Here is a 17,179-nt window from a genome sequence, read left to right as displayed (position 1 = left end):
CAAGACCTTTCTCAAAAGAAAAAATAAAAACATCTTGGGATGTAGCTCAGTGGTAGAACACCGCTGGGTTTAATCCCCAGTACCCAAAAGGGAAAGGGGGAGGAAGGGAGGGAGAGAAGCAGAGGGAGGGAAGGAGGGAGAGAAACTGAGGGACGGGTAGAGAGCAGTCAGAAACTACAATAGTATAATATAATGATGGACAGTCTCGGATGACAGGAAAAGGATCTGGTGAGTAAATTATGGATATATTTTGAAGACAGAATAGACAGGATGTACTGAAGAACTTGGACTTGATATGGAAAGTGAAGAGACATGGACAATTTTGAGGATTGTGGCTTGTGCTAACTAAAATTGCATATATATAATATGTATATGTATCCATATATACATATATATACAATTTAAGTTAGATCATAAATATATGTATATACACATATATAGAAATAAATATAAATTTAGATTAATAATATTCAAAATATATTGCCAAAGCCAAATAGCAAATTACCCAGACTAATGATATAATTACCTGTATATGACAGAGGTCTGGTATTAGTAATCTGCCGTGCTTTCATTGCTGCTTGTTGTTTTTCCAGAGCAGCTAACATGTCTCCTAAATCTAGCTGCACAGGTGTTTTATTCTTTTTTCCAGCTGCTTTTGATAAAGCTTCCTGCAAAGTAAATATGAAAATATTTATTTTTTTGTTGTAGTATGAAAGTATAACAAGTTACCATTATTATATGCTTATTACTCCTATCCATCCCATTAAACCTAGAAAATAAATTATTATAATTGTTCATATAAATCACTATATACCTGTAACTTTTTTTGCTCCATACTTATTTCTGAATATTCTTGAGCTGTGGCAAGAGCTGCCGCTAACGCTTTCTTCTTCTGACTTTTTGCTCGTTTAGGAACTGAAGTGGTAATGGGAATTGGAGTCTGAACTATATTGATTGGTGAGTTTTCAGGTAAATCATCCAACTATTGATAACCAGAGAAAAACATTTGTTAGTGATATCATAAAAGTCTAATCATAAAGAAGAAATCCAGAATGAGACATGTTCTGTAACGTACGGATTTGACATCATAAAACAGAGTGAGAAAGTGGATCATTTCAGCCTGGAAAAAAGGGACAACAGCTTACTGCAACGAGTGACCCATGTCTGGATCTTTGACCTCTGAAATGAAACAAAATATCTCCAAAGTAAATTTTTTCACTAACTGAGAAAATTTCTGTACAGACTGTTACATGTTTCATTATGTAATTAATGATATTTTCTGGTCTTGTAATGAAACTGTAGATTTCAAAGAAAATATCTTTGTTTTGGCTATGTTAAAAAGAAAACATTCTGGGGCTGGAGTGGTAGAGAGACTGCCTAGCTTGTGTGAGGCACTGGGTTCAATTCTCAGCACTGCATATAAAATAAATAAAATAAAAATCCATTGACAACTTAAAAAAAAAATTCACAGGCTGGGATTGTGGCTCAGAGGTAAAGCACTTGCCTAGCATGTGTGAGGCACTGGGTTTAATTCTCAGCACCACATATAAATAAATAAAATAAAGGACCATTGACAACTAAAAAATATTAGATTAAAAAAAAAAAAAAAGAAAGAAAAAGAAAAGAAACATTCAGGCTGGGTATGGTGGCCCACATCAGTAATCCCAATGACTTAGGAGGCTGGGGCAGAAGGATATGAAGTTTGAGAACAGCCTTGGCAACTTAGCAAAGGCTACAAATGTTTTAAAAATAAATAAAACAAATAAAAATGAGATGTTACTCAGGGGTAAAGCACCTTGGGTTCAATCCCTAGTACCAAAAACAAAACAAAATACAAAAAGAAACATTCAAGTTAAATACTGAACATACTGTTTTCTGTATACTACTCTGCCCATTTCTCCTTATATCTACCTTTAATATATTATTCTTTTCACATAGCCATGGTTTAAAAGATAGTCTATTTGCTTATGTTTCTAAAAAGAATCGCTTACCACTTTTGAAGAAAGTTTCTGTTGAATATTCTCATCCTTTGCATTTCCATTTTCATGTAGTTCTTGAAATCCATCTTCATCCTAAAATAATTTCACATTTTTAATAAAAACAATTGAGGGCAAACTCTTAAAAAAAACTTTTTATAATGGCTAAGAGTAATGAAAAATGGGGAAATAATTTTCTGTATTGTACTATTGAACTAATTAAAATCAGCCTTAAAAAGGAAATCTCATTTAGTACATGCTAAATCCCACCCAAATGAATTATTAAAGCATGGGAGCATAGCCACATTATGTTCATCCTTGGATTTCTGCACCTATTTTCCATTTTGATTACTAATTACAAATTAGTTATTATAGGTATCCCAAACAGGTAGGTAATTGAAAAAATATTAAATTGGATTTTATCACATTCAGATCATTTGGAAAAGATATGAATTTTATTAATATATTCTCTATCCCCCATACACAACTACAAAATTAAAAGCTTAAAATTTTTAAATTTTTCTACTCAAATTAATTCTTAACCAATATCATCTTTTATATTGAAAAATGTATATTTAATATATATTTTTACATTGAAAATATATATCTAAAGTCTTTAAATATAAGAATGCAACCAATCATAGTTAAGTGCATATTTAAAAACTGCCATACTTGTAGACACTAGAATTATTTTTCATAGAATAATTGAGATGTACTCTCAAGTACTTTGGGGAAATTACTTAAGCTTATATATCATATTTTTCATCTTTATCCTTTAACCTCAAGAATTCCAGTTTAATCTCCATCTATTAGCCTATTTTATAGAATCTATGATCCAACCAAAATGAGTTATACAAATGAATTATCAGGGATGTATGACTTAAGCAAATTATACTGATTCCTTAAAATCCATTTCAAATGTTATTCCTATCCTGCCTAAAACCCAAAGTGACTTGTGGCTACTTTCAACTCCAACCACACTCAACCAAGTATTAGGTGTTTATATTTCTGCATTCTACTAGGTGGATGGACACTCTCCATAGGAAGGTTGCCATGTACTAGTAGTACTACAGAGTATATTTTTCTTCCTTCTCTAAGACTCACCTGAATGGCAGCACAAATCAACTAGATTGAACTATTCAAATATGAAAAACCTTACAAATGGACTGAACAACAACAACAAAAAATTTTGAGAAAAAGTTTCATACTGGATGAAATCCACATGAAATCAAGTTCTACTTTAATATACCATCTCAAAATGAACACACATGACAAAAATTTATAAAATAATCATTAATGAAGTTAATGTAGACTAAATATATCTAACCAAGGCAAATAAAAATGAGTCAATATTTCTGGATAATTTACTATCTAATAGTAGAGCCACATGCTAAGAAATATTTACAGTACAACAAATTAATTTCTTAATGAGAAATTTTCTATAACAGTTTATGTATAGATTTTGGAAAAAAATACCTCAAAATATAAAGACTCAGAATTTGGGTCACTTCTATGGGACTGACTAGAGTTTAAATGCTTATTATCTTGTCTCTTTTGCAAATTCTGTCTTCTTTCTGAGGAAGTACTGTGGCCTCGGCATCTGAATCCAACCTTAAATAAACCCCAGAGGGGAAGAGAAAATATTATTTTTAAGTAAATATTTTATTGAAATATAACATCTTACAGAAAAATATACAAAAGTGTACAATGCAATAAATGTTCAAAGTGCATAATTTATTTTAAAAAGTTGAAAATTTCTGACAAATAAGTTAATTAAAAGGAAAATATAAAAATGTGACAATTGACGATCATTATCTTTCCTTTTCCTGTACATGAATATTTATTTATATCAGCTTTATTTACAAGAGCCAATAACTGAGAATAAACCAGATGTTCTTTAGTGAGTGAACAGTTAATCTAACTATGGTATATCCACACTAAAGTACAGTTGGTCAGTAGTCAGCCATAAGAGTATGAACTACTGATAAGCCCAACATGGTGGATCTCTAGAAAACCAGATGAGTGAAAAAAGCCAACCCCAAAGGATTATACAAGTACAATCATAAAACATTCTTTTGAACCCAGAGGTGCTTAACCACTGAACTACATCCCCCAACCCTTCTTATTTTTTATCTTGAGAAGGGTTTCGCTAAGTTGCTTAGGCTGGCCTTGAACTTGTGATTCTTCCACCTTGCCTCCAAACTGCTGGGATTATAGACATGCACCACCATGCCCAGCCATAAAACATTCTTAAAACAAAATAACAGAAAGTGAGATCCTGTGATGGATCACTTCTATAACTTAACTGTTCAATATTAACATCCAGGTGATGATATTGCACTATAGTTTTGCAAGATGTTATTACCACTTCAGGAGACTGCACATTACTTTTTTTCCTTTTTTTGGGGGGTGGGGGTACTGGGGATTGAACTCAGGGGCAGCCAACCACTGAGCCATATCCCCAGCACTATTTTGTATTTTTTTATTTAGAGACAGTGTCTCACTGAGTTGCTTAATTCCTTGCCGTTGCTGAGGCTGGCTTTGAACTCAAGATCCTCCTGTCTCAGTCCCCTGAGCCACTGGAATTACAGATGTGCTCCACCACACCCAGCCTTTCCTTTCCTTTTCTTTTTTTAATATTTTTTTTTGTTATACATGGACACAATATCTTTATTTTGTTTATGTTTATGTGGTGCTGAGGATCAAACCCAATGCCTCACATGTGCGAGGCAAGCACTCTGCCACTGAGCCATAACCCAAACCCTTCTTTTCTTTTTTTAAAGGTGACTTTTTAAAATAATTTTCTTTATTTATTTTTATGTGGTGCTGAGGATCGAACACAGTGCCTCACACATGCTAGTTAAGTGCCTCACACAGAGCTCTACCACTGAGCCACAATCTTAGCCCCTACTTTCTTATTTAAGTAAGTCTTCTGATATCTGCCATTTATTTTTTTAACTTCTAAGGAAAAGTAGTTAATAAAATTTTTTTTTCTAAGAAAACAGAAGTATAAGAATAAATTTTTCATCCAATCACATGAATGATTATTGTATCCTCCAGACTCATGTGTTGAATCTTAACTCCCAATGTGATATTATTTAGAGGTGGGAATTTTGGTAGGTGACTAGGTCATGAGAGCAGAGCCATTATGAAAAGAATTAGTGAGCTTATAAAAGGGACCAAATGGGGTCCAGGGGGTAGGGGTGTAACTCAGTGGTAAAGAACTTGCCTAGCATGCAAAAGTCCACAGGCTCAACCTCCAGGACTGGAAAAATTAACAAATATATAAATTGATTCCAGAGAGCTCCCTCACCCCTTCCACCATGTCAGGACATAGAACACAGCCACTAATGAACTAGGAAGTAGGCCTTCACCAGACACTGACTTCTACCAGTGCCTTGATCTTGGACTTCCTAGCCTCCAGGATCATGAGTGATAAATTTCTCTTTGTTAGCCACTATGTACACAGTACATTTTGATACTAACGATTTTTCAAAGTGTTTAACTGTCATAAGGTTTAGGGGGAAAAAATTAAGCTAGGCATGGTGATTGTAATCCCAGCAACTAGGGAGGCTGAGGAAGGAGGATCACAAATTGGAGACCAGCCTTGCAACTCAGAGAGAGCCTGTCTTAAAATAAAAACATAAAAAAGGATTTGGAGTGTAGCTCAGTGGTAGAGTGTCCCTGGGTTCAATCCCCAATATCACAAAATAAATCATAGTAACTGTTCTAAGAATCTTAAAAGACAATTAAAGCACCTTCTCTCAAATACCCATTGTACCTGACAATAAATGACTCTCTAAACCTGAAGAATTAAAAGATGCAAAAGAAGCTGGGTGCAGTGGTACACGCCTGTAATCCCAGTGGCTCAGGAGGCTGAGCAGGAGGATTGAAAGTTCAAAGCCAGCCACAGCAAAAGCAAGGTGCTAAGCAACTCAGTGAGACCCTGTCTCTAAAGAAAATACAAAACAGGACTGGAGATAAGTCTCAGTGGTTAAGTGCCCCTGAGTTCAATCCCCAGTATCACCCCTCAAAAAAGATGCAAAAGTATGATCTTCATTACAGTTACCCAAAAAATCTAACAATAAATAGAATTTGAAGCAGACTGAGAGAGTAGGTGTTAGAACATAAGCCTTTGATTCTGAAATCAAACATATACATGCAAAGACCTACAACCTGGCTATTCCCATTTTTGTTTTGTAAATCAGAGTTAGTGTACATGTATTACAAACGTAACAATTTTCTTTAAAAACAAATACAACTTGATTCTTAGGGACAAACGTGCCAAAATTAAAATTAAAACCCCCAGGGGCTGGGGTTGTGGCTCAAAGTTAGAGCGCTCGCCTAGCATGCATCCTCAGCGCCACATAAAAATAAAATAAAGATATTTGTCAGGCTGGGGATGTGGCTCAAGCGGTAGTGCGCTCGCCTGGCATGCGTGGGGCCCGGGTTCGATCCTCAGCACCACATACAAACAAAGATGTTGTGTCTGCTGAAAACTAAAAAATAAATATTAAAAAATTTTAAAAAAAGATATTTGTCCACCTATAACTGAAAAATATTAAAAAATTAAAACCCCCAAACTAATGGAACCAACAAAGTTCATGAGACCCTAATATGCAAGTATTCCAATAACTTCATGATATCTAAATACTTTATGTCAGTTCTAAGAAAGAGTTTTGTTGATAGAAACTGGGAATCATGAATAAAGCAAAGCAGAAGCTATGGCTTCAAATACATATTAAAACTCAGGATTATTTTCTTATGCCATTTACATAACAAAAAAATACTAGGAAATGATGTTTGAAGATATATACCAACTTATTTTAGAAAAACTTTGACACTCCTGAAGAACATAGTAAGACAACTCAAAAAACAGGAAGACATACTGTTTTTGGATAGAAAGATGCTACATCACAAGGTAGTTCATTCTCTCCGAATTTATAGATTAATATAGAAGCTGATGGAATAGAAAAGACCAGAGTAGATTCCAATACATGTGGGAATTTAATAGGTGACAAACGGTGATCTCATATCTCTGAAAAAGATGAATCTTTCAATAAATGGTGTTGGCAGATTTGGGTGCTACCAGAAAAATACAAAATAGGATCCATATTTCACACCATATATGTGGAAAAACTCCAAGTAGAATAAAGCTTTCTGTATCTTTTTTCTTCCCAGTATTGGAGATGGCACCCAAAACCTTACACACACTAAATAAGTACTCTACTATTGAGCTACATCTCCAGCCTCACCCCCTTTTTTTAATTTTTATTTTTGAAACAGAGTTTTGCTAAGTTGCCCAGACTGCCTCCCAATTTTCAATCCTCCTGTCTTAGCCTTCCAGTAGCTGGGATCAGGTGTGCCACCCGGCCTGGCTAGCTTTAAATGTAAGAAAATGAGACACTCAACAACCTAAACAACCTAGAGAAAAAACATAGGCAAATTCCTTTATAACCCTGGTGTTAGGACAAGTTATTTTCAGTTCATTTAAAACTCAGGAGCCAGCCAGGCATGGTGGTACACACTGAAATCCCAGACACTTGGGAGGCTAAGGCAGGAGAATGGCAAGTTTGAGCCCAGCCTCGGTAACTTTGTAAGACTTTTTCTTAAAATAAAAAGAATTGGGAATGTAGCTCAGTGGCAGAGTATCCCTGGGTTTGAAGCCTAGTACATCAAAAATAAATAAATAAATACTCAGAAGCCATTAAAAAAAAAAGAAGACTAAAAAGTCAATTTATAAAACTAACTTTCCTAATGTTTTTTAAAATATGAACGTGCATGGCAGTAATAATGAGCAAAGTAAAAAATAAAGATTTAAACCTAATTTAAAACCTTTAATTACAGATTAAAGGCTCTTAGAAACTTTAATAATTTGAAAAAAAAAAAAACCTTGATCAAATGGATTTTAAAATGTACCCCAAAAAGGGAAAAGAAGTAGATAACATTCGAAAAATATACATGATCAGATAAGTTCACAGAAAGAGAAATTCAAATGGCCTTTTAGCACCTGGAAAGATGCTTAACTACATTAAGATAAAATTTCTACCCAATTGGCATGCTAACTGTTTTGGAAAATTGTTTGTCCCCCCCACCCCCAAAGGTTTGTGTTGGGAGCTTAGTTCTCAGAGTGACAATACTGGGAGGCCTAGAGGAAGGTCCATAGGTCAATGAGGGAGCTGCTCTTATGAATACTGGTCTCCTTAAAGTGAGTTCTCACAATAGAAAGTTGTTATAAAAGCCTTACCCCTCCACCAGCAACAACCTTGACCCCCATCTCTCTCTAGCTTTCTATACTGGGATGTGATTCCTTTCTCCTATACATGAATTCCCTCAACAGAGTCTTTCCAGGTTGTTTGGACTTTCAGCCTCCAAAATTATGAACTAAATAAGCTTCTTTTCTCTATAAAATAGTCTGTCTCAGGTATTTTGTTCCAGTAACAAATAGCTGACAAATACATGGCATAAATCCAAAATACTGAAAACATTATTTCTAAAACTATATGGAAACAGGCCCTCTTCAAGGTTGTTAAGAAAGCAAACTGGTACAATCAGGTGATATTTACCAAAACAACAGATGAATTTACCTTTTAACCAGCAGTTCCTTATCTAGGAATTGATTCTATTGGTACACACATTTCTAAATGACATTGTATCGAGTTTATCACAGCAATAGTTAAAAAACAACTCAAGTGCCTATGGACAAAACTACAGAAATCAACAAGGGTATATGCATACAGTATTAGGATTTTTTTAAAAAAATTAAAAGCAAGGAAGCCCACTATGTAGTAATATGGAAATGATAAAAATCTCTCCAAGATATATTACTGAGCACAGAAAAGAGTGGGCATGCTATCTTTTGTGTAAGAAAGGGGCAAAGCCTAAGTTTCATATGCATGTACTTACAATGTATATGTATGTACTTACAAGTACTTGTATATACTTATAATGATAAGAAAAAACTCTGGAAGTATATAAAAAATGAATCAAGGTGAAACAGGTACAGGTGAGGACAAAAGACAAGGAGAAACAGTTGAAAATGAGATTTTTCATTGTACAATCTTTTTCATCTTCTTTATTTATCAACTTGATCATAAAGCCACTTTAAAAGATACACATTTTTAGATCCTTTCCATAAGTTTTTTTTTGGGGGGTGGAGTGGGGGGAGGGTACCAGGAATTGAACTCAGGCGCACTCAACTACTGAGCCACATCCCCAGCCCTATTTTGTATTTTTTATTTAGAGATAGGGTCTCACTGAGTTGCTTTGTGCCTCACAATTGCTGAGGCTGGATCTGAACTGAACTAGAAATCCTCCTGCCTCAGTCTCCCAAGTTGCTGGGATTACAGGTACACTCCACTGCGCCCAGCTCCTTTCCATAATTTAAAATTGAATCTACACTAAGTACACAAATGAAAGATATTTAAAATTATAATTAAACAGCATGGTACAAGTACAAAAATCAATAAATGGAACAAACAGATGAGAAACAGCACTTAGGATATAAGAAGTCAGTATATTAAGCTAGTACCATGATGCACACCTGTAATCCCAGTGACATGGGAAACTGAGACAGGAGGATTACAAGTTCAAAGCCAGTCTCAGCAATTTAGCAAGACTTTGTCTCAAAATAAAAAGTACATAAAGGGGTGGGGTTGTGGCTCAGTGGTACAGCATTCCTGTGTTCAGTTCCTGGTACCAGGAAGGAAAAAAGAAATTATCATATTACTATAATGGAAGCACAAACTACAGGGAAAAATGGGTTATAAAGTTAAGATGACTGGTTAACTACTTTGAAAATTTACATCAGTATGTTTACCAAACATCAAGATAAATCTCAGATAAAAATGTCTTGAAACAGAAAGTACAGATATTTATTTGACTTCTAAAAGACTGTGAAAGCCTACACACAATCAGAAATTGCAAAAGGGGAAAATATTTTGACTTAGAAAAGATTCTAAATCTCAAAAAATCAAACTTAATATAAACCTAGGAAAAGCACATAACAAAACAGCAAGTAAAAAGAAAACACATTTTTAACATCTGGTTCAGTTCTTTAGGAATGAAGAGACACACAAAATAAACAAAGTTAACAATACCATGTGTATTTGCTTAATTTCCTTTTTTTGTTCTTTTACCATTTCTCAACAGTTGAGACAGAGATAAAATGTTTTTTCATTTCGGGATTATTTCTACTCCTGTGAGCTACTGATACCAAAAATAACAGTGCTACAAATTTGGCAAGATTAGCAGTCTGCAGCTTCAACAAAAAAATTTCCTCACATAAACAAACATTTTGTAGATTTTATCTAATCTATATAAACAAATGTTTTAGCTTTTTTGTTTTTGTTTTGTTTTGTGTGGTACTAAGGCTTGAACCCAGGGCCTTGTGCAAGCACTCTGTAGTTCTTCTGTTTTTAATCAAATAAAGCTAAAGAGCCTCACAAACCTGCAATGAGCAAGGTATTTTTGCAATAACCACAGAGAAGAGGACATTATTCTGCCTGTTTTCCTGACAGCCTAATTAATGTTAAGGTATATCTGAAGTACTTCATTTCAGGGATGCAAAGAATAGGCAAGTGGTTGGCATATTTAATCCACTATAAACTTGCCCCTTACTTTGATCCATCTGCACATCTACTTATATGATGGTTTTAATCCTTAACTTAGGGAATCCAGGAAAGCTGTCTAAAAACAAAAAGGAAAAACAGCAACCAAAAAACAACTTCCTAATTTCATAGCCAACCAATGTAAGTTACTGGAAATCTGTGGTAGTCTATATCACATTCTGCTATATTGCAGCTTAATCTTGCTCTTCAAGACCTTCAAGAAGCAACCCAATCTGTAGCTTCTCCCTTATGGCACAATGCAGCAATCACTATGGCAATGCCATATACAGAAGGGTATTAACAGTCAAACATACACAAGAACAAAGTTCCAGTCCTTATATTCAAAGAAGATTTAAGACATAAAATGTTTTTAACATATTAACATGGATAGGAAAAATCATGGCAGATAAAACAGTATTGGAGGGCATCCTTTTTTAAATTATGAAATATTCAACAATACAGAAAAGTAGAAAAATGGTACAATATATACTCATATACTCACTACATTCATTCAACATTTTATCGTTTTGTTTTATTATTTAAGTAAGTCTTATTGGCTAAGCCACTGTAAAGTTATAGATATATAGTTTACTTCTAAATAACTTACTATGCATCTTCAAAAATTAAGTATACTGTCCTTCATAATCACTACACCATTATTAAAACAAATGGAAAAGAATTCACCTCACAACCAAATTTCTCCAAACTAATTCAAATTACCTGTGAATTATTTCTTTGTTCCGTCTGCCTTCCACCTCTGGAAAACGTCTGATTTTTTTCCATCCAGGGTTTTTTCTGAGTTGCCTGGCAAGTTACATTGGACCAATTTACACCACCTGCAACAAATATTTAATGATATGATTTGCTTATAAAAGAAACCAAAATCTAAATTGCCCCCTAACTTCACACACTGAAATCCAGGCAATATAAATGTAACACTGAAAATTTTTCTATAAACTTTAAGTGGTATTCCAGTAACTCAAATGTCACCTTGCAGAATACCTCCAGCTGGCACTTTCCCAATTCTTTTGAGCCAAACTATGCTTTCAAATTAATCTAAATATCTGAAAGATTTATAGTTGTTTTTGTTTTTTCTGGCATCAAGAATCTTCATGTTTGAAAACTTTGACAGGGACAAAGAAGAAAATATAGCAAAAGCAATATTCAGAAATGAGTACCTGCACATACAGATGATTCCATGTGCTAAAAAAAGGAAACAAAAAAGGGAATTATTTTCTCCTTAAGAGTGGAGATTATACACTTTGCAATACATTTCACAATTTACTCCAGTTAGAAGCATACTTATTACAATTTTAGAATACTGTTCTATAAATTTTTATTACTAATAAAATATACAAATACATTTTTAACATCTCACTCCTATAGAAATTGTTAATGAAAACAGATACTTAAGCTTTACTAAAGGACACAAAATAATAGTGACATCGATGATTGATAAATCAAGGCAATGTTACGTACATTTATGGTCCCAGAATCGGGATTTCTCAATGCCCCTGCTGCAGGCTGGTTGTTGTTGTGTTTGGGACTGCAGTAACCACTATCACTGTCAATGTCGGCTTCACTAGCCCCCTGTTCACTAGAGGATTCAGCAGTGGGGTGGGAAGCTCTTCTCCTCCTGCCTTTGGACTTCCAAAGCATTGTGGCAGTACTCTCTGAGAGAGACTTGTTAGCGATATCTGATGGAAAATCTACAAGGCAAGGAAAGTGGGACAACTCTTTGTGATGACTGAATAAATTCCCATTAAATTGTCAGTAAGTTTTAAGAAAATAAAAATGAGAAACAGGTTGGCCTGGAACTTGTGATCCTCTTGAGATCTTGTGATCTCCTGAGAAGCTGGGACTATAGACATGTGTCACTGCACCTGGCTCTTTCGCTCAATTTAAAAAAAATTAAAAATTCTTCATTTTAGTAATAGTTCTCTTCCTACAGTCATAAAGATCTGCCTGTATTTTCTTCTACTATTAGTTTTCTCACTTAAATCGTTAATCTACCTGGAAGAGATCTGGGAGGGATATAAATTAGAGATCTGCAAAGCGATTTCTGTTGTTTTCCACATACGTATTTCCACATATATGTGGGGTACATTTCTGGGCTCTCTTTTTTTTTGTAAATTCTTGTACACTACACTGATAATACATATCTACAGAAATTAAAATGATATTTTAAGTCTTTTATATCTAGAGAAAAGTTGTTTTCTAGGTATATCTTTCCTCTTAGACCACTGCTCCTTTATTTTAGAATTAGTTTGTCCAGTTCCGCAAAATTTCCTGCTGGAATATTTACTAGAACTGCACTGACTCTACAGACTAATTATGAGAAAAATGACATTTGCAATATCAAATCATTCTTCATGAATAGGATATTTAGTTTTCTTTTTTTAAAGATTTTATAATAAAGCCTTATAGTTTCTGCATACATGTCTCATGCATCTCTGAAGATTTATTCCCATAAACACTATATTTTTCTTGCTATTATAAGTGATATTTTTTCTTAAGTTTTATTTGTTGGTGGCATATTGAAATGCATTTAAATTTTGTATATATTTATCCATCTTATTAAACTTTTCCCAGATAATACAAGCATGTGTTCAAAAGTGTATATTTGTTATAACTATAATGACATTTTCCCACCAAATTATAATATTTAATTATCTTATTGATACCAATTAATGCTCATAAATTAAAAACTAAAGAATAAAAATGTTAACAGATGCCTTTATCTTCTCATTTTCAAATTTTTAAGCTTCAAAAGGTTGCCATTATGGTGACTAAGTGAGCAAACTAAAGAAGCAATAACATTGTTTTTTTAAAAGCCTTCCCAGAGTTGAAAGGATGTAGAAATGGATCACTATGACTAGAACAACTAATACAGAAAACTTCAGGATACATTACCCAATAATTCTTTTCCTTGGCAACTCGAAGCATTTGTTGGAGTCTGTTAATCAATCTCACAGCTTTAAGCCCTACAAACCCTTCAACTATACTATAACAATCTCCAGAACTATACTTTTAAACTATCTCCAGATCTTTTCTCTGCTAAGGGTTCAAAGTAATTTTAAAAGGATATTATGAGACTACAAAGAGAAAAAGTAACTGGAAGGTGGAAGGTAGAGATATATCTCAGTGGTAAAGCACTTGCCTCCCATCCACAATCCCCAGTGTTCTCACACAAACACACACAGAAAAAAAAAGAAAGAAAGAAAAAGCAAAAAAAAAAAAAAAAAAAAAGCTACTGTGCCTTGAACAGAACTAATTCTTTCTTGGCCTTGGATCCTTAACAGGATTTCTTTTTTTTTTTCTTTTTTCTTTTTTTTACCAGTGTCAATGACAATGGGTAAAAAAGAGATACATATCTACTCTATAGACAATAAGCTGAGCTCAGAGACACAAACTAGAATTTCATGATATAAACTGGAAAATAGAACATTACAAGATATTAATTGTGAGTTGGATTCAGTGACACATCTGTAATCCCAACAAATTTAAGAGGCCGAGGCAGAAGAATCCTAAATTCAAGGCCAGTCTCACTAACTTAATAAGACCCTGTCTCAAAATTAAAAAGGACTGGGAATGTAAATGTAGCTCAGTGGTACAGCACCCCAGATTGAATTCCTAGTATTGGGGGGGGGAGGAGATATTAATTCTTATCTATTATTAGGATAAAGCATTTTTATTTAATGCTTATACAGTACTTTAAAATTTTTTCAACTAATTAGTTTAAAAATTTGACTAGAATATTTACTTTTTGATAAAATACAAGTGTCATGCACAGATTTGGTCCAGATCTGTGCTTAAAGATGGCACAGAAAACTTGACATAAAGATGTTACAGGAAGTTAGGATGTTTTATGAAGAGCTTTAATCCCAGTTATAAAAACATATACAATTTTGATTTCTAACAAAATGAATTTCTTGAATTTCTCCAGGACCTGCAAAATCCCATCTCTGAACTGTTCCTCTACTACAAGACAAGGGAGGGGAAAGGGAAACTTAAGCCCTGTTCAAAAATGTACATAAGCCAGCAAGTAGTTTAAAGAATGTTAAGAACTTGGATTGTTTTAGTGTCCTATAGACTCTCACAAAGTGGTAGGACAAATGGAAGGATGAAAGTCTAGAACCCTGAAGAAAGTATAGTCCACAATTAAAAAGTCCATGCATGAAAGCAGAAAACTCAGTGATGTGTAGAACCCCTGCCTTACCGGTTTGCTGTGAAGCATCTACCAGAAGCACAATTTTTGATCGATTATCAGGACCTGCTGCATTTGTTTCTTTCTGAGTAGCTACATTTTTCACCATCGGCCTTTTGCTTTTTATGTGCTGTTGTAAAAGCTGTTGCTGATTTAAGTCAAAAAAAAAAAAGAAAAAAAAGAAAAAAGAAACCTATTCAATTTACTAAACATTATAGAATACACATCCATTATAAAACACATCTAAATGTATCTGACAAATTAGTGGCTCTGAACCCATGAGGAAAGGTTACTCTACTAGGTTTTCATGAAATTATCTGCTGTTAAGCATAATTGGCCAAAATAATTTACTTTATACACATTTACATACTATTTTTCAAATAACTATTAATACTACTCTATTAGTTCATTTTTTATTTTTAATTCATATGTAATTGTTACTTGAATTTTTCATTTCCTCAATCAACAATAAATAATAAGGGTATAATCATGTCATACAAAGGGTCATAAATTTTTACTTTAAAGGGCCATAAATTTTTACTTTAAAGAGCAAGAAAAAGCATGGTAACTTACTCCAAGGCTAAATTTGAGTTTCATGATAGCAATGATGTGCAAAAAATTCTGCTTTGGAGTTCAAAAAGAAAACATTAAAAAGCTAATCCCTTTTTTCACTTTTTAAAGTTTGAGCATTTATTGTTTAATAGCAATTCACACAATAGAATTCTGAATTTAACTTCTTTAACTACCCAAGCTGAACCACTGGGAATGCATTCTGAGAAATCGTACTCTTTCAACATCTGGAAATTATATACTATTATCTTGTTTTCAATACTTATTTCTTTTCATTCTCAGAGGTTCCAAAAGGATTTCCCTTGGCCCAAACTGCTTCCATGAACAAAGACAAAAAGCTTTTCAAAGTAACCTCTGCTGACTGTTTGTTTTTTAATTTGTAAAAATTATGGCAGGAAGCAGCAAAGACTTCACTGAAGAAACTGGGCTAAGGGAATCTAAGAAAAGCAACAACTCCTTGATGATAACAGTCACAAGATATGTTGTCCATCAGCTGTGTTGCTGACTAGAAAGAGATTTTTCTTATTATTAGTTTTTTAGTTTTCATATTTAAGACCTCAACAGGAAAGCTGCCTAGAATAAACCTTAATTCTCTTGTAGTTTCAAAGCCTTCATTTTTTTTTAACTTAATCAAATGGCTGGTCCTGAATTAAAGTGGTTTCACATATTTCTTTCATTTTCTTCAGTCCTAGGATATCCTTTGTTCATATAATAGCAAAGCACCTCTTAAATAACAAAGTGTTATTTCTACTAAAAATTCACAGAATAGAAACAATGAAGTTGAAGGAATCTAAGGAATCACCAATGTTCTTTTCCATGTCTCCTGATTTCTAAAGATTAGAATATCCTGAACTGCATTAGCCATTCAACACTGTAAGTACAAGATACATTTATTATTATTGATATCACTATGTAATTTCTATCACTAAATTAAAATAATTGGGAAATAACTGTGCATTATGTTTACATAAAACTCTGAGGGAACATGAAGATAACTATAAGTCTAAAAAACAATTATCACAGGAGAAATAAATTTTTAAACCATGAACCTTTTACATTTTATACTAGTGAATGAAATGTTAATTTCATTAATTCAGCATTAAAGGACAATCAATCCAAGTAACAAATTACTTATACTAGTATTAACAGCCCAAATATCAAATTTAAAAGCCAAAGACAGTCACTTACTTTTGGTACTACTGGCCCTCTGTTACTGTTTCTGCTTCGATGACTGGATAATGGGAAGACCTGTCCAAGCTGATTTGGACGCTCGGTGCATTCTGTGGTGATAGCATTTACAGTATTTGCGGCCTGAAAGGTGTTGGAGTAAGGTGTAGGAAAAGGATGATAGAAACCCATAACTTGGGCGCAGGGTGCTGGCATCAGTTGATAATATGTATACTCTGTAGAAACAGGTGGCTGAGCAGATATAATGGGGTAGGCAAGGTATGGTCCAGTAGGGTTTGGGTTGGGCTGTTGCCATCGTATATCATTATTATATAAAGGAAATTGCCTGCAAAACCAAATCAAAAAGGAACAAATCTATTGACAAGTATAAAGGTAATGCTAAAGCAGATCTTTCATCTCTTTTTTAATAAAAGAAAAAAATGTGGCTTCACAATAATTCTGAGAAAAAGGACAAATCATATAAATTTATTTGCTATAAATAGAGATCATCATGTACCTATAACAATTTAAATGACAGTAGAAAGGAATCCATGCTGATAGTATTATGACATTCCATATACCATTATTATTTGTACCTCTGCCCTCAACCCTGTCAAGACATTTCTGCTAAAAGTTAAACATCCAGCTAC

At 33.8% G+C, this 17,179-nt stretch overlaps 1 protein-coding gene across 1 annotated transcript in view; it reads right to left on the bottom strand.

Annotated features, from left to right (window-relative positions):
* The window catches only part of SECISBP2L (SECIS binding protein 2 like), a 54,535-nt gene that overhangs the window by 26,624 nt on the left and 10,732 nt on the right, over positions 1–17,179 (bottom strand). Inside the window, exons 3-11 of the mRNA XM_081291725.1 lie at positions 16,551–16,875; positions 14,805–14,940; positions 12,065–12,294; positions 11,764–11,788; positions 11,306–11,421; positions 3,453–3,587; positions 1,992–2,072; positions 815–982; positions 527–668 (exon numbers count right to left, since the gene is read on the bottom strand). Coding sequence (XP_081147851.1) covers positions 527–668; positions 815–982; positions 1,992–2,072; positions 3,453–3,587; positions 11,306–11,421; positions 11,764–11,788; positions 12,065–12,294; positions 14,805–14,940; positions 16,551–16,875 — 1,358 coding nt within the window. The remainder of the gene's footprint in view (positions 1–526; positions 669–814; positions 983–1,991; positions 2,073–3,452; positions 3,588–11,305; positions 11,422–11,763; positions 11,789–12,064; positions 12,295–14,804; positions 14,941–16,550; positions 16,876–17,179) is intronic.

Source organism: Spermophilus citellus, assembly GCF_964194105.1.
Source record: "Spermophilus citellus genome assembly, chromosome: 4".
Taxonomy (NCBI): domain Eukaryota; kingdom Metazoa; phylum Chordata; class Mammalia; order Rodentia; family Sciuridae; genus Spermophilus; species Spermophilus citellus.
Note: the sequence above shows the minus strand (reverse complement) of the source record. Positions and strands in the feature narration are given on the sequence as shown.